This window comes from Rhopalosiphum padi, chromosome 1 (genome assembly GCF_020882245.1).
Source record: "Rhopalosiphum padi isolate XX-2018 chromosome 1, ASM2088224v1, whole genome shotgun sequence".
In the NCBI taxonomy this organism is placed as follows: Eukaryota; Metazoa; Arthropoda; class Insecta; order Hemiptera; family Aphididae; genus Rhopalosiphum; species Rhopalosiphum padi.
This window is the reverse complement of record NC_083597.1, coordinates 55,645,483-55,662,934: the sequence shown is the minus strand read 5'-3', so window position 1 is coordinate 55,662,934 and position 17,452 is coordinate 55,645,483. Positions and strand designations below refer to the sequence as shown.

Genomic DNA, 17,452 nt, shown 5'->3' with positions numbered 1-17,452 from the left:
AGTAAATTAAATTAGATATTTATTTGTGGGCCTGTAGCCCCCCTAATATTTTAGACCTAGTGTTGTGTTAAGGTTAAATGCCTACAGAGGCACACATATTTGGCCACCTCATATCCCCCTCTCCCCACTAACTTTTTTATAACGAATTTATGAATGATGTTTTCCAAAATATTATTTACAATCCGTTAAATGGATAATGTTGATAATTTTTTACTTTCTTCAATACAGAAAAAGAATAATGTAATTTGTAGTATGACAACAAGCTGTCTACTGTCCAGTGTCCACTGACCACTGAGCATTGACTATAATAATATATTAATATAGCAATAATTCTGTTATTTGTAAATGATTTTTAAAAATGCGTGGTTGCGTCGTAGACAGTAGTTATATCACTCGACACTCGTTCTTGTATTTTCACGAATTCAAAATAATGTAGGCACGCCAATACTTATCAAGAACTATTAAATTTAATAGTATAATAACATTACTACAATAACTGTACGTCAATCCTCGTCCATCAAATGTCGATTGCGTATCACGTATGTGTAGGTATTGAATTCATTTGAATTTAACTTATTATCTTTGGTATAATATATTTCATATATTATAATTTATAATATTTATATTTTTATAAACTGTTTAATTGATTGAGAAATTTATATATTCCGAAAAAAACATAACAAAATAATGTTTGAAAAATCTGTAGGTACATGAATGCCGCTTAAGAAATATTTCAAAAGTTCGTCACTTGGGGCAAATGCCCCCTTTGCTCCCCGTTAAATACGCTTCTAGACAGTCTAGATTTGATTAACATGGAATTAAAATATACTTACGAATCACGATTCACAACTATTTCTGTTTTTTCAGTTCCTGGACATGTTTTAATTTCTGTTCGAAGATTTTGAGGAAGTGTTGCCCCTTTCGATCCAGGAATAAAATTATATAATTTCTTTTTGATTTCATAAATTATCGAAAATCTTTGATGTCAAATTTTGAGTTTACAGTTTCTGTATTATTAGAACAATAAAATACCAAATGAAGGGATATAAATGTTAATTTACAGTACCATCTTCAATTTAATCCAGAACTTTTTACCACTGTGCATCATCCGTTGTTAGTCTTTCGAAAACGTATTTATTATGTTGGGAAAATAATCTGTGATCTATGTAATAAATAGGTAACGCAGCAAGGATCAATATCTCCCACCTTGTAACATCTAGAACGGCTGGAACAGATGGTATTGATTTAATAATTTATAAACTAGTAGGTAAATATCTATCAATGAGTATTCATTATATTATTGTAAGTACCTAGTTTTGTGAGAGGATTTGAGATAAAATATCTGTGTACTCACTTCTACTAAAGAAATTCAAAACATCCCAACATTTTCTTGGATTACGTTAACTTAGAAATTTATCATTTTTTTAAAAAATACTTTCAAATCCTTATTCTCCTTGTCAGGCTCGTCACCTAAACAAGAATTTTGTTCGAAATAATTTGAATAGGTACGACCTTGATACTTGATTGTATCCACTGACCACTGTCCATTGTAAATACAACTAAATTATAAATTATAGTAATTGATTATAATTTATAGGTACCTATTATGGGGGTGTCATAGAATAAAGTTATTTATTATGGATAGGACATTCTTAACCGAGGCCATTTTGAGATAATTTTAAATTTTAGTTCGTGTCATTGTCATAAAACTTGCAGTCATTTTCCGTTGCCTTATCACTCATCTGTGCACATTACACGACTGCACGTGCGTCCTTTATCAACGGTTGTGGACATGTGGCCCGTGGGTGCCGGGTAGTAAAGGTAAAGCACCAAACTCAATTACTCAAAGTTTAAAACTACTTTTAAAATAGATGAATAAAATAGATTTCATTTATTTTGTGGTAAAGCTGTAAAAAAGTTCCTTGAAGTTTGAATTTCTTCTATTTTATGTAAAAAGATATAGTTATTGTAGTACTTATCTAAAATACATATTTCTCTTCAACTAGGTATGTATATACTTAGTACATGCACGGAATTTCTATAGTAAATCATAATTGTTTCAAAACTATTTTCTATGAATGGATTATGATTTATTACATACATGAATCCACACTGTCACAACTGCTGATGAAATGAATTCGTCGTTAGTCGACGATGATTTGGATCTGAACGTTTTTGACCCATATACACAAGCCGCGTTGATCAAAGGTAAAATTATTTTTGTGTAAATAATGAATGATTATTGTCATAGGTACCTCATAAGCTTCCTAGAATATTAGGGGTTTATATCAAATATACCAAATTTAATTGTCTATACAATGCTTTATTTAATTTATGCTTCTATATTTTTAAACCAATAGTTTATTACTTTGCTTAGAATTCTTATTGTTTGTTGTTTGTGTATGATGTTGGGTAATTTGTTTATATTATTCAATAGTCTTAATAGACCACTCTTCTTTTGTCTGGGAGGTTTATAAGAATCACATTGTTAATAACTTTAACCCCATAAACTTGTAACTGTCACTGGTGATAATTGATAATGAAGTGTTTGTAATTGTTCACATACTTACCTGCTTACAAATTTCAAATAACAAATAGGTATACTAAAATTATGTATTAGTTTTAGTTATATAACGTTTTCCAATAAATATTATAATAATATTAAATAGATCATAAAGACTACCTATGATTATAATCTATATTATGTCAAATAAATATTTTATTGGTAATTAGTTTATTAATTATTACCTTGGATATCCAGATGTCCTGGTATACCATAAGTCTTAATCGGGATTTCAATTTGTCCAAGAATTAAATTAAGACAAAGTATTACATAAGTTACAAAAATAATAGATGAACCATGTAAAGGACAAATGTTTGCTATTCCAACTTATAATGAACAATTAGAAATAATTGAAGTAATTTTGCAAGTTCAAACAAATTGTAGTATGACTAGTATGTGTTCAGTTTTATAATTTATTCTCGAACCAAAAAAAATTGTTAAAACTAGGAAAGTCAAATTCTAAGTACAATTAATAACTTATTTAAAAATTGTAATTTCTTAAATTAATAATATGATATAATATATTTATATTTTATACATAAAAATAAAAGAAGATTTTTTTTTATAAAATAATTTTTTGTCCCAATTTTTTTTTTTATTGATCTGGTCACCTTATTATTACCTAATCTTAAATTATATAATTGATTTTTGTTTTAGCTTTATTCAAAATAAGAGTATACCAGTTTTCCATAGACTAAAGTTTTGTGTTTAGCCAGATCCATGTACTACCAAATTATAAATGGTGGTATCAATTTTGACTGTAAGGGAACTAATATTGGCTATACAAACTTGATCAGTTTTTAACCACTGCATGGTATACACTTATTTTGAATAAAGTATAGAAGTTATTTAATACAGAATAACAGAATAAATGCAATTTCATTTGACTCTATTATTTAAATTAAATAGTAGATACCTAAAAAGTAAATATTAGCAAAAGCTTTTTAATATAAAAAACATTTATAAACCTACGTAAAGATGTAAAAATATATATAATAATAAATAAATACATACATTTTAGTATATTCAGTATTCAAAGATTTTTATAGTATGTTTTATTTAATGTAGGATAACAATAATAATTTTTGTTTACTATGTTGGGGTAATGGGGTCATTAATTATTAATAATGACCGTGGATTATTGTTATATTTAAATTTTAAGAGATCACATGTTTTATCTTAGTCTTGCCATAATATAATGTGACAAATAAAATGTATACAATCTTTTTTAATGGATTGATAACATTTAAAGTAAAAAACATTCTATAAATACATAATATTGTCATTATATACAAAACCATGATGCTATAAGAATTAAGAATAATACTATTATACAAAAAATTCTTTTTTACTTATTATAATAATAAATAAAAATACATAATAGTTCAATGTAACAAGAGAAATATGTCCATCAAAACTGATAGTATATTATAATTTATATTGTATTTTAACAATAGTTTTAACAATACTTTCACATTACCACGTTACATATAATATAAATTATTGACATAAATGAATAATTAAATTGATTAGTTATAAAAATATTGACATAGAAATAACATTATAATTACAAGGGTACATCTCAAAAATAATATATGTGAGTATGAATGTATGATTGTTTACAAATGATAACTGTTTTTTATTGTTTAGGAGGTTTTCTATTATCCACAAATATTTTAAAGTATACTGAGGAAGAATTTAGAAAAAAAGTTAATTTGACTGTAGAAGCCACTCGTCGTGTGTATATTGCAGCAGCTAACATAAGTGCATCAAATGTCAAGTAAAATTAATTATAAACTAAGCTTTATAGCATGTGAGTAAATATAGATTTATTTTGTAACTTATTAATAATGTTATAGATGTCATCAAGAGCTAAATAATAAAGTTCTTACTACAGGCTGTATACAGATTGATAAACTTTTAGGGGGAGGATTATTCAAATGTGGTATCACAGAGATCTCTGGGGAAAGTGGTTGTGGGAAAACACAATTTTGTTTACAGATTGCACTTACTGTTCAATTACCATTACCACTCAAAGGAGCAAAGTCTGGTTGGTAATAACCATTAAAATAATTAATCATTTAAAAAAGGTTCTTTACTTGAATTTTTATTTAAATTAAGGAGCTGCATACATTTGTACTGAAGACCGATTTCCTTCTAGTCGAATACAACAGATGATTTCTAATATTCGTTTTAAGTATAAATGTGATAATAAAATTGATATGAATGAATTATGTCAAATAGATTATGGAGACAATATTCTAATTAGTCACGTAGCCACTGTGGTAAATGATTGTATTTTCATTAAAAGATTTTTTTCCAACTGTTCTTATGAATTTCAGGAAGATTTAAAAAAATGTATCCATGAAATGCTTCCAAAAGCATTGTTACATAGACCTATAAAACTCATTATTATTGATAGTATAACAGCTGTGTTTCGTGGAGAATATACATTAAGTGAGTTACCTCGTAGATCTAGAGATCTCAGAGATATAGCGTTTTTTCTACATAAGCTATCTGTTGAACATGGGCTATGGATCATATGTGTTAATCAGGTAATAAAAATATGATTATTATATAATACAAATTAAACATACTTTTAATTTCATCTTTATATTTTCATGTACAGGTAACATCATCAATGTCAGATAACAGTGGAAAGAAATTAGTTCCATCTTTGGGACTTTCATGGGCAAATTTAGTGACTACTAGACTTATGATGTCTAGAACACAGTCTTCTAGATATATAGAAGTAATGTTCAGCCCACATACGGCTTCAACAAGTATTCCTTTTAGAATTACTGAACAAGGGATTGAATCTAACTAAAATGCATTGTTTATCAACAACAGTAATTATATTTTGAATTATTTTCATATGATCAGTCATGAAGTATTTTTTTTTCATGATATATATATATATATATTGATTTTACAAAATATATTTATATAAAAATAATGCATTTTTTTTTAAAAAAAACTTACATTTTAATATTTATTTAATAATATAAACAATGTTTATAAAAACTTGATTATCATTATGGTTTACAATATTATGTAATTAAGTATATAGTTTTTAAATTTAGTATTAACTTATATTTAGAAAAATGTGAATGAAAAAAATTCACTATGAAGTACTATATTGCTATTCAATTATAAGGGATGCGGATGCATAGCTAACTGATGAATCGCCCAGATTGTAACATTTGCTGGACTGGGCATATTTTAGAAATTTGAGTGACAATTTTTGAGTCCGTAAATGATTAGCCGCCTATTAAAAAAAATAAAATAAAATAGTTATATAGGCACCAACTTTGTAAATAAACAAAAGATATTTCAATATTTTACTGGAAATTAAACTAATAAATTTTTTTTTTTCTAACTTTACCTGCAATAGAACACTGATTGGATGTCTACCACATATAGTGTTAGAGAAAGTTTTCAAATATTCAACAAAAGCAGCTGGTTTTAAAGTTTCTATAGTATCCATGCCCTTGAAAAAAATAACGATTTACATAATTATTAAATAGTTATAATATTATAATTGTAATTATGATTGTGAATTTTAATTTGAATTAATTTCTATTGTATAAAACAATTTAAGCTAATTAAATTATAATCTATAAATAACAGCTTAAACTAACCTTATGATCCAAAGTTGTAATTGATTGATGAATCTCACCCCAAGATTTTTCATAAAATGTATAACGAAATCTTTGTCCCCAATGACAAAAGTCTGAAGATATGATAAAAAGATTTTTTGGATCCGCTAAATATTTAGAAAATATATGTCCATAGAGAGATTCTTTTTCAGTACTCAACGAGCCAACCATTACTGGCACAATAGTGAATTTATCTTTGTAGCTAAAGTATAATAACAAATGTACATAAATTAGGTACAGTTACTAAGCATGTAAACTTTTTTTTATGGTTATTACTCTTGCATCACTTTGGCAATGTACGGTAATTGCATTTCAATACTATGTTCGTCTTCATCTACTTTCATACTCATTCGTTCAAAATGCCCAGTAGACTCGAGCTCTTCATACACTAAATATAAATTTAAAACAATGAACTAATTTTATTTCAGCATTATGAATTCTTACCTTCATCATCTATTTGTAAATCATAAAATGGTGTTCTATACTTAACAGCGCTTGACAAAGCACAACCGGATAGACGGACATTATGTGAGGGCCCAAGTATAAAAATACGTTGCCTAAAAATAACATGAGTTACTTATCAAAAGTTTTGTAATGATTGTAACTTACACAACGAATGGACTTATCTGGCGATAAGCAAATGCTGCACATGCACCACAATATTGATATCCAGCATGTCTGTAAAATACAAATTGATCAAATTTATTGAGGGTATTGAATATTGATAAATATAATACATCTGTTGAATGTACTATTCGGAAAATACATACGGGGCTATTATGGCTCTGGCAGGTCCATGAGTGAGTTCAGCAGCACCTAACCAGTTTTCTAATTGATTGCTGAGCTCTTTTGCTGAAAAATGAATCGTAACATTTTATTATGATCACAAACGTTGACAAAAAAATCACGTACCAGATTCGTTGTACCATGTCCCAGAGTGACTAGCTCTACGTACAGCCATTTTAGTAAGATTAGCGTAAGGATTTATTCAAAAGTAAGCAAAAAGAAATGTTTAAAAACCGTCAAATAGAAATGTAGACGATTTGTTGATGGACACAGTAAAAAATGACTGATTACTGAAGATTAGTGAAGACAATGGCGATTTATAATAGACTATTACTAATTAGTAATTATAGTATCACACTATTATAATTTATAGACTATGTTTTTTTTTCATAGTAATATTTTATCATTATTGTATTATACTACATCATAGAGTAAGCATATACATAATGAAATTGTAATAATCGCCCTGTAAATCGATGATAACAGTTTGATATCGAGTGCGGTCCGGTGTGGCCATATAGAAAAATACAATGGCCACGCGTCTAACTCGTTGGTCGTCTGATCATACTGACATTTCGTTTGGCTTAGTTCCACGCTTATCACATAGTTATCACGTCAACGTTGGTAAAGTGGTGATTGGTTTGAGTGGCTCGATGAAATAATACAGTCCAAGATAATATAATTATTATTATTATTATACTTTAGAAATAAATTATAATTATTATTAATTAATATTATATAATAATTCATTAATATTCTATACCGGTGCGTGAGTTGTGGCTGGTAAAAAGTGTCCATCGGGATCGGACAATTCTAAAGTTTACGACAGAAACGTCAAACAGGTCTTGTACATTGAGGGGCGTTGTAGTGTGTGGTGGAAACTGCGCTCGATACGGGGACCGTAGGTCTAATGAAGTGATTGACTGTGAGCTCTAAGTAAGTATTAGGTACTAGACAATGTCTGCGTCGGCTATTTACATATTGGACGTGAAGGGTAAGGTGTTGATATCCCGCAATTATCGGGGTGATATCGCACCCAATGTCATCGAGAAGTTCATGCCGTTGCTGATGGAAAAAGAAGAGGAGGGATCGTTGACTCCTCTGTTGCAGACTGAAGAGTGTACATTCACATACATAAAATGCAACAATCTGTATGTCGTGTCCACGACCAAGAAGAATGCTAACATCATGCTGGTTTTTGTGTTCCTACACAAGATTGTTCGAGTCATGAATGAATATTTCAAGGAAATTGAAGAGGAGAGTATACGTGACAACTTTGTAGTTATATATGAACTTTTGGATGAACTGCTTGACTTTGGGTATCCGCAGACTACTGACAGCAAAATCCTACAAGAGTACATCACACAAGATGGCCACAAATTAGAAATACAACCTAGAATCCCTATGGCGGTGACTAATGCTGTGTCTTGGCGCTCAGAAGGGCTCAAGTATAGAAAAAATGAAGTATTCTTAGATGTTATCGAATCAGTAAATTTGTTAGCTAGTGCCAATGGAAATGTACTTAGGAGTGAAATAGTGGGTTCAATCAAAATGAGAGTTTACTTGTCTGGAATGCCAGAATTACGTTTAGGGCTTAATGATAAAGTATTATTTGAAAGCACTGGACGTGGGAAATCAAAATCTGTAGAACTTGAAGATGTTAAATTCCATCAATGTGTTCGTCTATCACGATTTGAAAACGATAGAACTATATCGTTTATTCCTCCAGATGGAGAATTCGATTTGATGACTTACAGGTAATATTTTTATAGTTTAATTTATTAATGAAACCATTAGATAATAATAATTTCATCTTCTTACAGGTTAAGTACACATATCAAGCCTTTGATTTGGATTGAAAGTGTCATTGAAAGACATGCTCATAGTCGTGTTGAGTACATAGTTAAGGCAAAATCACAGTTCAAGCGTCGATCTACTGCCAATAATGTAGAAGTAGTTATCCAAGTCCCCATGGATGCTGATTCTCCTAAATTCAAAACTACTGTCGGTTCAGTCAAGTATATGCCAGAGCAAAATTCATTAGTGTGGTCAATAAAGTCTTTCCCAGGTGGCAAAGAATATTTGATGAGAGCTCATTTTGGTCTACCAAGTGTTGAAAATGAAGAAACTGAAGGCCGGCCTCCTATACAGGTGAGGTTTGAAATACCATATTTCACAACATCAGGTATTCAAGTCAGGTACTTGAAAATTATTGAGAAGAGTGGTTATCAAGCATTACCTTGGGTACGATACATTACCCAAAATGGAGACTACCAGTTAAGAACCAACTAAACAACTGAGTTTGTATTACTATTATAGTTGAGTATATGATATTTATTGCATTATTATCTATTACTTCAAAAACGAAGTAGCAAATAACATAACTTTTAATTACAAAAACTTTCCTTTTTTTTTAATTTGTTGATCCGTCCTGTGCATTGTATTTTTAATTTAACCTGTCATTACATTAATATTGCTAAACAAAAAATGACTGGTATAGGTGTTAACTGTTTGTTGATTTTATTGTAAAAACAATATCCTATATTTTAATAAATTGTAAATATTTCTTAAAACAAATCATAAAAATATGTTTAGTTATTATTGGTTTCGTATAAGTCATTATATTATGTACCTATGTACCAATATTTTATTCAATTTTCATTATTATTAATTATTATTATGAATATTATTAGTTATTGTTAATAACATTAATTATACATCTGAATAAAAAATTAAATGAGTATAATCTACCTTACTGGATTTTCTTTCTGAAAATAAGTTGAATTACCTTTTTGGAACTTGTTTTACTAGTGATTAAAATTAAGACTTCTGTTAGAAGTCTTATGATATTTTATAATTTTATAATGTAAGCATTAAACAGTGCTATCACTGCATTATTATACCAATGGCTTTATGCTAAGTATGTATATCTACAAAGAATATATAATATTATGTAACAATTTTAGTACTTATCTAAAAAGTTTTTTTTTGTCATATTTATTTTGTTTATAGATTCTGTGTAAACACTTTTTACAATAAATACAATAAATAAAGAGAAACATAAGAGGACTGGGTTGGCTTAATTGAAAAAACAATTCAACAATAGTATTTCATAGCGTGGGTAGTAGTGGTTAGTCGACTTGTAAGTCACGATATCAGCTTAGCTTTAGACGACGTCGGCCTGGGTCACCTGGGATTGTTTGGGAAGAGAGGTTTTGGATGAGGGGTTTTGATGATTTGGCAGTTTAAGGTGTAAGCGTTTGTATAGAATTTTAACAAATTTTATTGACTGTCAAAATGAGGAGGTCCCTGTGGAGAGAATCATTCGAAATATAAAAAAAGATCCTTAGTTATCTGCCGGAGGCATTTGGATTGAAATATTTGGATTCTGTTTATACCTTGAGTGTTTGGCTGGACCCCAGAGTTGAATTCCGCAGGACCAGATGGGTTTTTAGGAGTAACTTGTAGATAAGAATTGTATTATGTAGAGTGACATGTTTGGACGAAAGAAGAAGGCGAAGCTGTCTGACGATTGTTGAAAACTAGTCGTTTGTTGATCTAGGTAACAAATATTTTGGGTAGTTGGAGAGGTTGGTTGTTGAGTGTTATTGGGGTGCATCTTATTAGTGTGAATGTGCAATGGATGGATTTAGATTCGTTGAGATTGAATCCCAGAGAGAGCATATCAAGATGGGTTTGGATTCTATTGGATGTCTCGAGAGGGTCATGGCGGAGTATTTAAAAATTATTAATAAATATAAATATAAATTAAAACTGATCATAGAACACCAATGTAAAATCACCCTTTTGTAAAATATGTCGCTGACTAATACCATATAATACACATTTAATCTATTCTATAATAATATCATTGATTATTCTTGAATATGAATTTTGGTAATACTTAAATATAATAAAATATATAGGTACATTGTGCGTAAGAGTTCATTTTTATGTACTTCAGATTAGATTCATAATTTTTTTGGTAAATCAACTTACAAGGTACAATGCTATGTTAAAGTCATATCTATGACTTTACTCGTACCTATCTATGTTACATCATGTGTAAACAAAACATATATTATTTCATACCTAAATCAAGAATTTCTTTAATCTTTACTGTGAAATTTAGAATGTTTTGAATTCAAAAATTACAATGTTATACTAAATTTGTTATAGTACTGCTTATTGGGTAAAAGTTTCATAGATCTAAGCCACGTAAGTACTATATTATAAATTATAATATAATATACCGAGATTTTTAGTACTCATGTCTGGACAAGTCTACAAGTCTTGGTCTCCTGGAATTATTAATATTAAATTCATAACCCCACAAAATAAATTATTCTTAGAACTTGATTAACATATTAGCAATTCGAAATTAATAAATATAAAAATCGGGAAGCTCGGTATTAACAACTCTTACAACTCTGCAGTGTATTAGATTTCGAGTGTTCCTTATTATTGAGTAGGTAAGTCACTGTAATGAGTGTAATGTCTAATGGATACATAAAATTTTAATTGATTTATCAAAAAACGATTCTGAGTAGAAACTAAGCCTCTATAAGGCTAAGAAATAGATATAGAAACTATAGAACTTGATTTGTATTACTAATGGTATATTAATATATTATGGTGTACTATACGAAGCAGGGCTTAAAATGGCAAAGGGTACTATTTTATTTTGAGCATTCTATGCTGTGTTGTCTCGTACAAGATACAACACATAATTAATAAAAAAATAAGTAGGTTAATTTAGTAAATATTTTCATTAATTCAAATTTTTTTTTCTGGATTTACTTTAAACGAATTTGTTTTCTTTAATATTGATAATATATCAATACATAAATATCATTTAGATTTTTTTTACATCATTGTATACATTTGTTTTCTTAACACCTAAATATAAAACATTATTTATGGAGAGTTGCGCAAAGATAAAGTGCACTGGCTTAAAATTTTCATCATATTAAATAGAAAAAAACTAATAAATACCTACCTATTGATAAATTAAATATAAAATCATAAAATTTCAAAAATAAATAATAACCGATTTTAAAGTTTATACCTCAGCGTGCCGTAATAGTGATATAATTAGAGCAGAATTTAAATTTTTTAGAATATTAGTGTCACTGCCAGCCACGGATATGTACATATTTATATACCCAATATATATATACATAATATTATATATACATATATCTGTGTTATTTAAACATTCTACACAAATTTGGAATAAGATCGTATTTAGTTTTGATTACTATTCTAAGTAAGGTTATTTATTTTTAATTAATATTACGATTAGTATTTATGAAGAGCTAATTAGCTCTGTTAACAGTTTATGAACTTAGAGGATCATTGATTAAAGGAATTGCATTGAATTGGTTATGTTTTATGGAAAATAATTTATTTTAGTTATTATTTTAAAATAAAAAAAAAACAATCAAAGAAAACCCCATAGTTTTAGTAATTTGGTATAAATGTATAATGGTAAGGTATACCTATAGACTAGGTATATTCATGTTGACAATATTTGTTAAAATGTGTTGAAATATTTAATTATGCGATCACAACGTTATATTAAATAGTCCATATTACCGCTATACCTACTTGAGAATTATGTTATTATATTTCGTGAAAAATTTATATTTGTGTTAAGTCTGCGCGAATGACTGATGTAGTCACGTAGATAGTATTAGTAGGTATATAGGTAGGTGTTGGTACCTTAATAATATTCTTCTACAATACATATTATATTGTACAACAATGAAACACATAAATTATGATAAGATCTTTAACTATATTTACGTTCATTTGTGACTTAAAAATTATATTAAATAAAATATATTAGTTAGAAGCATGTTTATAAACGATAAACCTGTAGACTGTAATTCTTGAAAATATCGAGTTACAGCAAAGATAATAGGTATTAATAAAATGGCCAATGAGTAATAGATTAGTCAAGCAATAAGAATTTAAAATTTCACAAGTTATAAAATATAACTGAAATAATTTTGAATACTTAACAGATTATTTATGAATTAAGAAAACTCGAAATTATTCTTTTTGTGATCGTAATATATTTTAATACACATTTTCTAAAGATAAATAAGTAGCTAAACCGAGCTGATGAATGTATTAAAAGATTATACACCAGTATAGTTCAATATTAAATAATAAATATTATTAGGTGTCTATGTACGTGAAATAATTTTGAAAATGAGCTGTTAAAAAATTAATAAAATCATCGCATTATAGTATCATAGTTTTTTTTTAAATTAAAATTATTTAATGTTTTAAATAAAGCCTTGGTAATGAGTTCGTTAATATGTTAAAAGTAAATCATTAATATTGATTAAATCAAGAATTTTTAATAGTCTCGACGAAGAACCTATACTTTGGTTAAGCATAATAATATAATATTATTATAGTTATCCGTTAGCTATACATTATACGTGATAAAGTAAACAATAGATATAAAATATCATAACTTATATATAAAAAAAATAAAATAATTAACTCATGATAAAAGTTATTATGTTTACCAAGCATGCTCATTCCCTTTTTTATCCTTTAATTATACTTATATAGTTATATTATATTATTAATATTATTATGCATTTATTGAAATTGTAACTTTTTTAGTATTTTTACTTAAGGACCACATTTATTACACAATATACTCCAGATAAGTACTATTTACAGGTTTTTTATCATTTAAAGAACTTAATGTGCAGGACGTAGGTGAAACACGGTTATATTATTTTAAATAAGAACAACAATTTTTTTTTTAACCCTTTCAGACCCCATGTCCTTTTTAAGAGACATGGCAAAATATTATTTAATACAATTACTATGACGATGCATTTTAGTCAATTATATAATGAGTTTGTAGAAAAAATACCATAGAATCCGAAAATAATTTTATAAATGACGTGTTATACGTATTTCTATAAATATTCACATTATTATCTGATATTATTTTGTCGTAATCGATTCTATGTAATCGATATATTTAAATATTACTAGATTAATAACCGATAATGATAATGACTTGTTTTATTTTTTTTTCTATTTATAACAACCGTTGAATTGTTTTGGTTCAATCCCCACTTTATTCCGTTTTTTAAAACCCGGTTTATCGTATGCTTTTAACGTGTCTCTTAAAATGGACATTGGGTTACAATGTTCGTATTTCATAATCGTCACTTGACACTTCGTTATCTTGTCGTACTACCGTACGCCCGTATAACAATATTATTGTTATTACTCCCCGTATTTAGTATTAGGTATAAGTATTTTATTATTTATTCTATTTAAAATGGCTAAAGGGTTACGTGAACATGAAATTTTTGATTTATTGTGTGATGGTAATGTATCAGAATTAGATTTTTCGGACGAAGAAACGGAAGATCAGTTCGATAATGAAGAACTGCAACGATTATTAAATGATTTTGAACAATGGGATGACCAAGACGAGCTGAATGAAACAGAAAGTGAGATAATTGTTAACCAGACTAGTATTAATTTTAATGTAACTGAAAAAAAAAATATAAAATGGGATAGAGTTCCTTTTTGTCCACCAGAATTAAAATTGAAAGATTTAGAAGAAAGAAATTATCCACCAGAAATGCCTTCTATAACTGATTATTTTTATGAATATTTGAATGATGATATATTTGAAAAAATTGTGTATTATACAAATTTATATGCCATACAAAATTCTCAAACTAGATATAAGCCCACCAACTGTAATGAAATAAAAAAGTTCATTGGTATTCATTTGATAATGGGCTGTCTAAAGTATCCGCGTGTTCGTTTATATTGGGAGAATGCTACTGCTGTGAATATTATTATTGAAAATATGTCCAGAGATCGATTTTTCACATTACGTAGAAATTTTCATTTAATCGATAATACAGAAATTCCAAAAAACAATATAGATAAATTTATAAAAGTTCGTCCTTTATACGATGCAATTAATAAAAAATGTAATAGTTTGCCGGTTGAAAGAAGGTTAAGTGTTGATGAACAAATGGTTCCCTATAAAGGACATTTGCAAATGAAGCAATATGTAAAAGGTAAACCCTGTCCGTGGGGTATAAAAGCATTTTTGCTATGTGGTGAAAGTGGTATGGTTTACAATATACTGCTTTATCAAGGGGCTACCACCGAATTAGATACAAGTACACAAAAACAATTTGGTCTAGGCGCTAGTGTAGTATTACATTTAACAAAACACCTTGAAAAAAATAGGCATTTCCTTTTTTTTGATAATTTTTTTTCAACGTTTAATTTATTTGAACAGTTGCAAGCCAACCAAATATACTCTGTTGGTACTATTCGTACTAATAGATTCGCAAATCCACCCTTATTAACCGATAAACAATTAGCCAAAATGGGAAGAGGTACAGCCTTTGAAATTTCAACTAATATGGAAAATTGCAATTTATGTATGGTGAAATGGTATGATACAAGGTCTGTTACCTTAGTTTCCAATTATATAGGATCCGGACAGTTGGACACTGTAAGACGTTGGGATAAAAAATTAAAAATGTACGTCAATATTGAAAGGCCGGAAATAATAACAGCATACAATACATCAATGGGTGGTGTCGATAAGGTAGACCAACTCATCAGTTATTATCGAACATTTATACGTTCAAAAAAATGGACACTACGAATGATTGTACATGCTTTCGATCTAATAGTTGTTAACTGTTGGATACAATATAAAAAAGACGCTGACCATTATAACGTAAATAAAAATAAAAGAAAAGATCTGCTACATTTCCGAATGGCACTTGCGGAAAATCTCATAAAAGTAGGCCAAAATGTACCAATAAAACGTAGGGGAAGACCTCGTGCAGATACAGGAGATAATAATGAAGTTTCAACGATACCCAAAGTACGAAAAGTCGATTCCAGTCAGCCAACAGATGATGTGCGAAAAGATAAATTTGATCATTTTCCTGAGTTTGATACAAAAGGCCACACTTCGAGATGCAAAAATCCTGGATGTAAAAGAAAAACGCACATATTTTGCATAAAATGTAATATCCACTTATGTCTTGATGGTACAAGTAATTGTTTTTATAATTTTCATCAGTAAAATGTTAACGAAAGTTTTTTTTATTATTTTTTTTATATAATAATATGGGTAATATATAAAATAGTATTATTATTTTTTTTTTTTTTATCACAGGTAATACACACAAAGATTTGTTTTTATTTTGTTTTTATTTAAAGTTGTTTTTATAAGTATAAATATATTTCTTTTATTATATTATATTGCAAATTATACTTATTAATAATTGTTTATATTTTAATATTTTTTGTTACCATAGTGAACCAATGTCACTTATAGAGGACATACTCCTAAGTCCGTCAAAAATTAAAAAAAATTTTTTTTTTTTAACGTTTTATTTTTATTAGAGTCCATAGTAAAAGGAATATGCAAAAAAAAAAAATTTATTGTGGTAGAAGTTAACTTGGGTCTGAAAGGGTTAAAATTAATATTTACCAAGTACACTTTTCAAACATTTTTGACGCATTTATACTTTATTTTATATTTATAAATGACAATTGGCAAAAGAAAATATTACAAATTATTAATATAAACAATATAATATGTATACTTATGAATAATTACAACAAAAATAAAATACGAAGTAAACAATTAATATTATAAAACAAATTTATTAAGGTTAAATATAAAAATTATTTTAGTCTGAAGAACCCATATAGTTCTGACTCATCATTTAAATATTAAAACAAAATTAATAATCCATATAATAGATATATTTATAAAATAGTTCAACAGTTAATGATCATTTAAAATTTAAATATTAAAATAAAATTTAAAACCAATATATAATAAATACAAATATACAATACAATCATTATAATTTATCTTCAAAATAATATAAATTAAATTTAATAAAAATTTTTATCATGTATACATTATATACATTTACGATAATTGTCATTTTTTCAAATGTCAAATGCCAATGTTGTACAATATTGTTATTTCTTTGTATATATATTGTATGCAATATACTTTAAAGAGTGATACAACGCATGAGCATTAGGGTGCTTCTTATTTACGCCTTAATATACCTATACCTAGTAAGTATTTCCTACTTATATCTATTATAATAAATTTACAGTGTATATATACCTAGTTAAAAGTTGTACAATATTAATTTTTATAATGTGGTGATGTCAAACTAATGAAATGTGGACGATTAATTTTTTTAGCTTTATTTTTTAATAATCTTTTTTTGTAAACATAATTTGTGTTTTTACTAATTTTTTTTTTTAGATTTCATATAATATTATTTATATTATAGCTACGTAAACAAAATCAACTTTAATTTTTGAAGATTATTTTTTCTTCAGTGGAATCAATAGATTGTTAGACTACCTGTATATTGGTGGTATT

At 27.6% G+C, this 17,452-nt stretch overlaps 4 protein-coding genes across 5 annotated transcripts; 3 read left to right on the top strand and 1 right to left on the bottom strand.

Annotated features, from left to right (window-relative positions):
- Positions 1-1,689: 1,689 nt before the first annotated feature.
- Positions 1,690-5,519, top strand: LOC132916928 (DNA repair protein XRCC3). 2 transcript variants are annotated; one of them, XM_060977385.1, is made up of 6 exons: positions 1,690-1,821; positions 2,007-2,208; positions 4,214-4,343; positions 4,423-4,613; positions 4,685-5,118; positions 5,193-5,519. In XM_060977385.1, exons 2-6 carry the CDS (start codon positions 2,133-2,135, stop codon positions 5,388-5,390), a joined length of 1,029 nt encoding a protein of 342 aa, XP_060833368.1. In that variant the 5' UTR covers positions 1,690-1,821; positions 2,007-2,132; the 3' UTR covers positions 5,391-5,519. The 2 variants fall into 2 exon arrangements, with proteins under 2 accessions (XP_060833368.1, XP_060833369.1); XM_060977386.1 differs by having other exon boundaries at positions 1,706-2,208; positions 4,685-4,848; positions 4,906-5,118.
- On the bottom strand, positions 3,948-7,387 carry LOC132916930 (protein MEMO1). Its single transcript, XM_060977387.1, has 8 exons — positions 7,135-7,387; positions 6,993-7,074; positions 6,832-6,900; positions 6,667-6,779; positions 6,499-6,610; positions 6,205-6,424; positions 5,949-6,053; positions 3,948-5,831 (listed from the first exon to the last, which is right to left on the bottom strand). The coding sequence occupies exons 1-8, from the start codon at positions 7,181-7,183 to the stop codon at positions 5,706-5,708; spliced, it is 876 nt and encodes a 291-aa protein (XP_060833370.1). The 5' UTR covers positions 7,184-7,387; the 3' UTR covers positions 3,948-5,705.
- A 263-nt stretch (positions 7,388-7,650) lies between these two features.
- LOC132916927 (AP-1 complex subunit mu-1) lies at positions 7,651-9,758 on the top strand. Its single transcript, XM_060977384.1, has 2 exons — positions 7,651-8,765; positions 8,832-9,758. Exons 1-2 carry the CDS (start codon positions 7,966-7,968, stop codon positions 9,298-9,300), a joined length of 1,269 nt encoding a protein of 422 aa, XP_060833367.1. The 5' UTR covers positions 7,651-7,965; the 3' UTR covers positions 9,301-9,758.
- A 4,571-nt stretch (positions 9,759-14,329) lies between these two features.
- LOC132926260 (piggyBac transposable element-derived protein 3-like) lies at positions 14,330-16,120 on the top strand. Its single transcript, XM_060990595.1, has 2 exons — positions 14,330-14,504; positions 14,931-16,120. The coding sequence occupies exons 1-2, from the start codon at positions 14,330-14,332 to the stop codon at positions 16,118-16,120; spliced, it is 1,365 nt and encodes a 454-aa protein (XP_060846578.1).
- Positions 16,121-17,452: the final 1,332 nt, after the last annotated feature.

What these genes read in the sequence shown, in the direction of transcription:
- LOC132916928 (XM_060977385.1), top strand. Translation starts at nt 2,133, where the DNA reads ATGAATTCGTCGTTAGTCGACGATGATTTGGATCTGAACGTTTTTGAC. An exon ending in ATAAGTGCATCAAATGTCAA is followed by an intron (nt 4,344 to 4,422) that starts GTAAAATTAATT and finishes ATAATGTTATAG; the next exon opens with ATGTCATCAAGAGCTAAATA. An exon ending in GGATCATATGTGTTAATCAG is followed by an intron (nt 5,119 to 5,192) that starts GTAATAAAAATA and finishes TTTCATGTACAG; the next exon opens with GTAACATCATCAATGTCAGA.
- LOC132916930 (XM_060977387.1), bottom strand. Translation starts at nt 7,183, where the DNA reads ATGGCTGTACGTAGAGCTAGTCACTCTGGGACATGGTACAACGAATCT. An exon ending in GCCAGAGCCATAATAGCCCC is followed by an intron (nt 6,901 to 6,992) that starts GTATGTATTTTC and finishes TGTATTTTACAG; the next exon opens with ACATGCTGGATATCAATATT. An exon ending in CAGATAAGTCCATTCGTTGT is followed by an intron (nt 6,780 to 6,831) that starts GTAAGTTACAAT and finishes TGTTATTTTTAG; the next exon opens with GCAACGTATTTTTATACTTG.
- LOC132916927 (XM_060977384.1), top strand. Translation starts at nt 7,966, where the DNA reads ATGTCTGCGTCGGCTATTTACATATTGGACGTGAAGGGTAAGGTGTTG. An exon ending in TTCGATTTGATGACTTACAG is followed by an intron (nt 8,766 to 8,831) that starts GTAATATTTTTA and finishes ATCTTCTTACAG; the next exon opens with GTTAAGTACACATATCAAGC.
- LOC132926260 (XM_060990595.1), top strand. Translation starts at nt 14,330, where the DNA reads ATGGCTAAAGGGTTACGTGAACATGAAATTTTTGATTTATTGTGTGAT. An exon ending in CGAGCTGAATGAAACAGAAA is followed by an intron (nt 14,505 to 14,930) that starts GTGAGATAATTG and finishes TCGATAATACAG; the next exon opens with AAATTCCAAAAAACAATATA.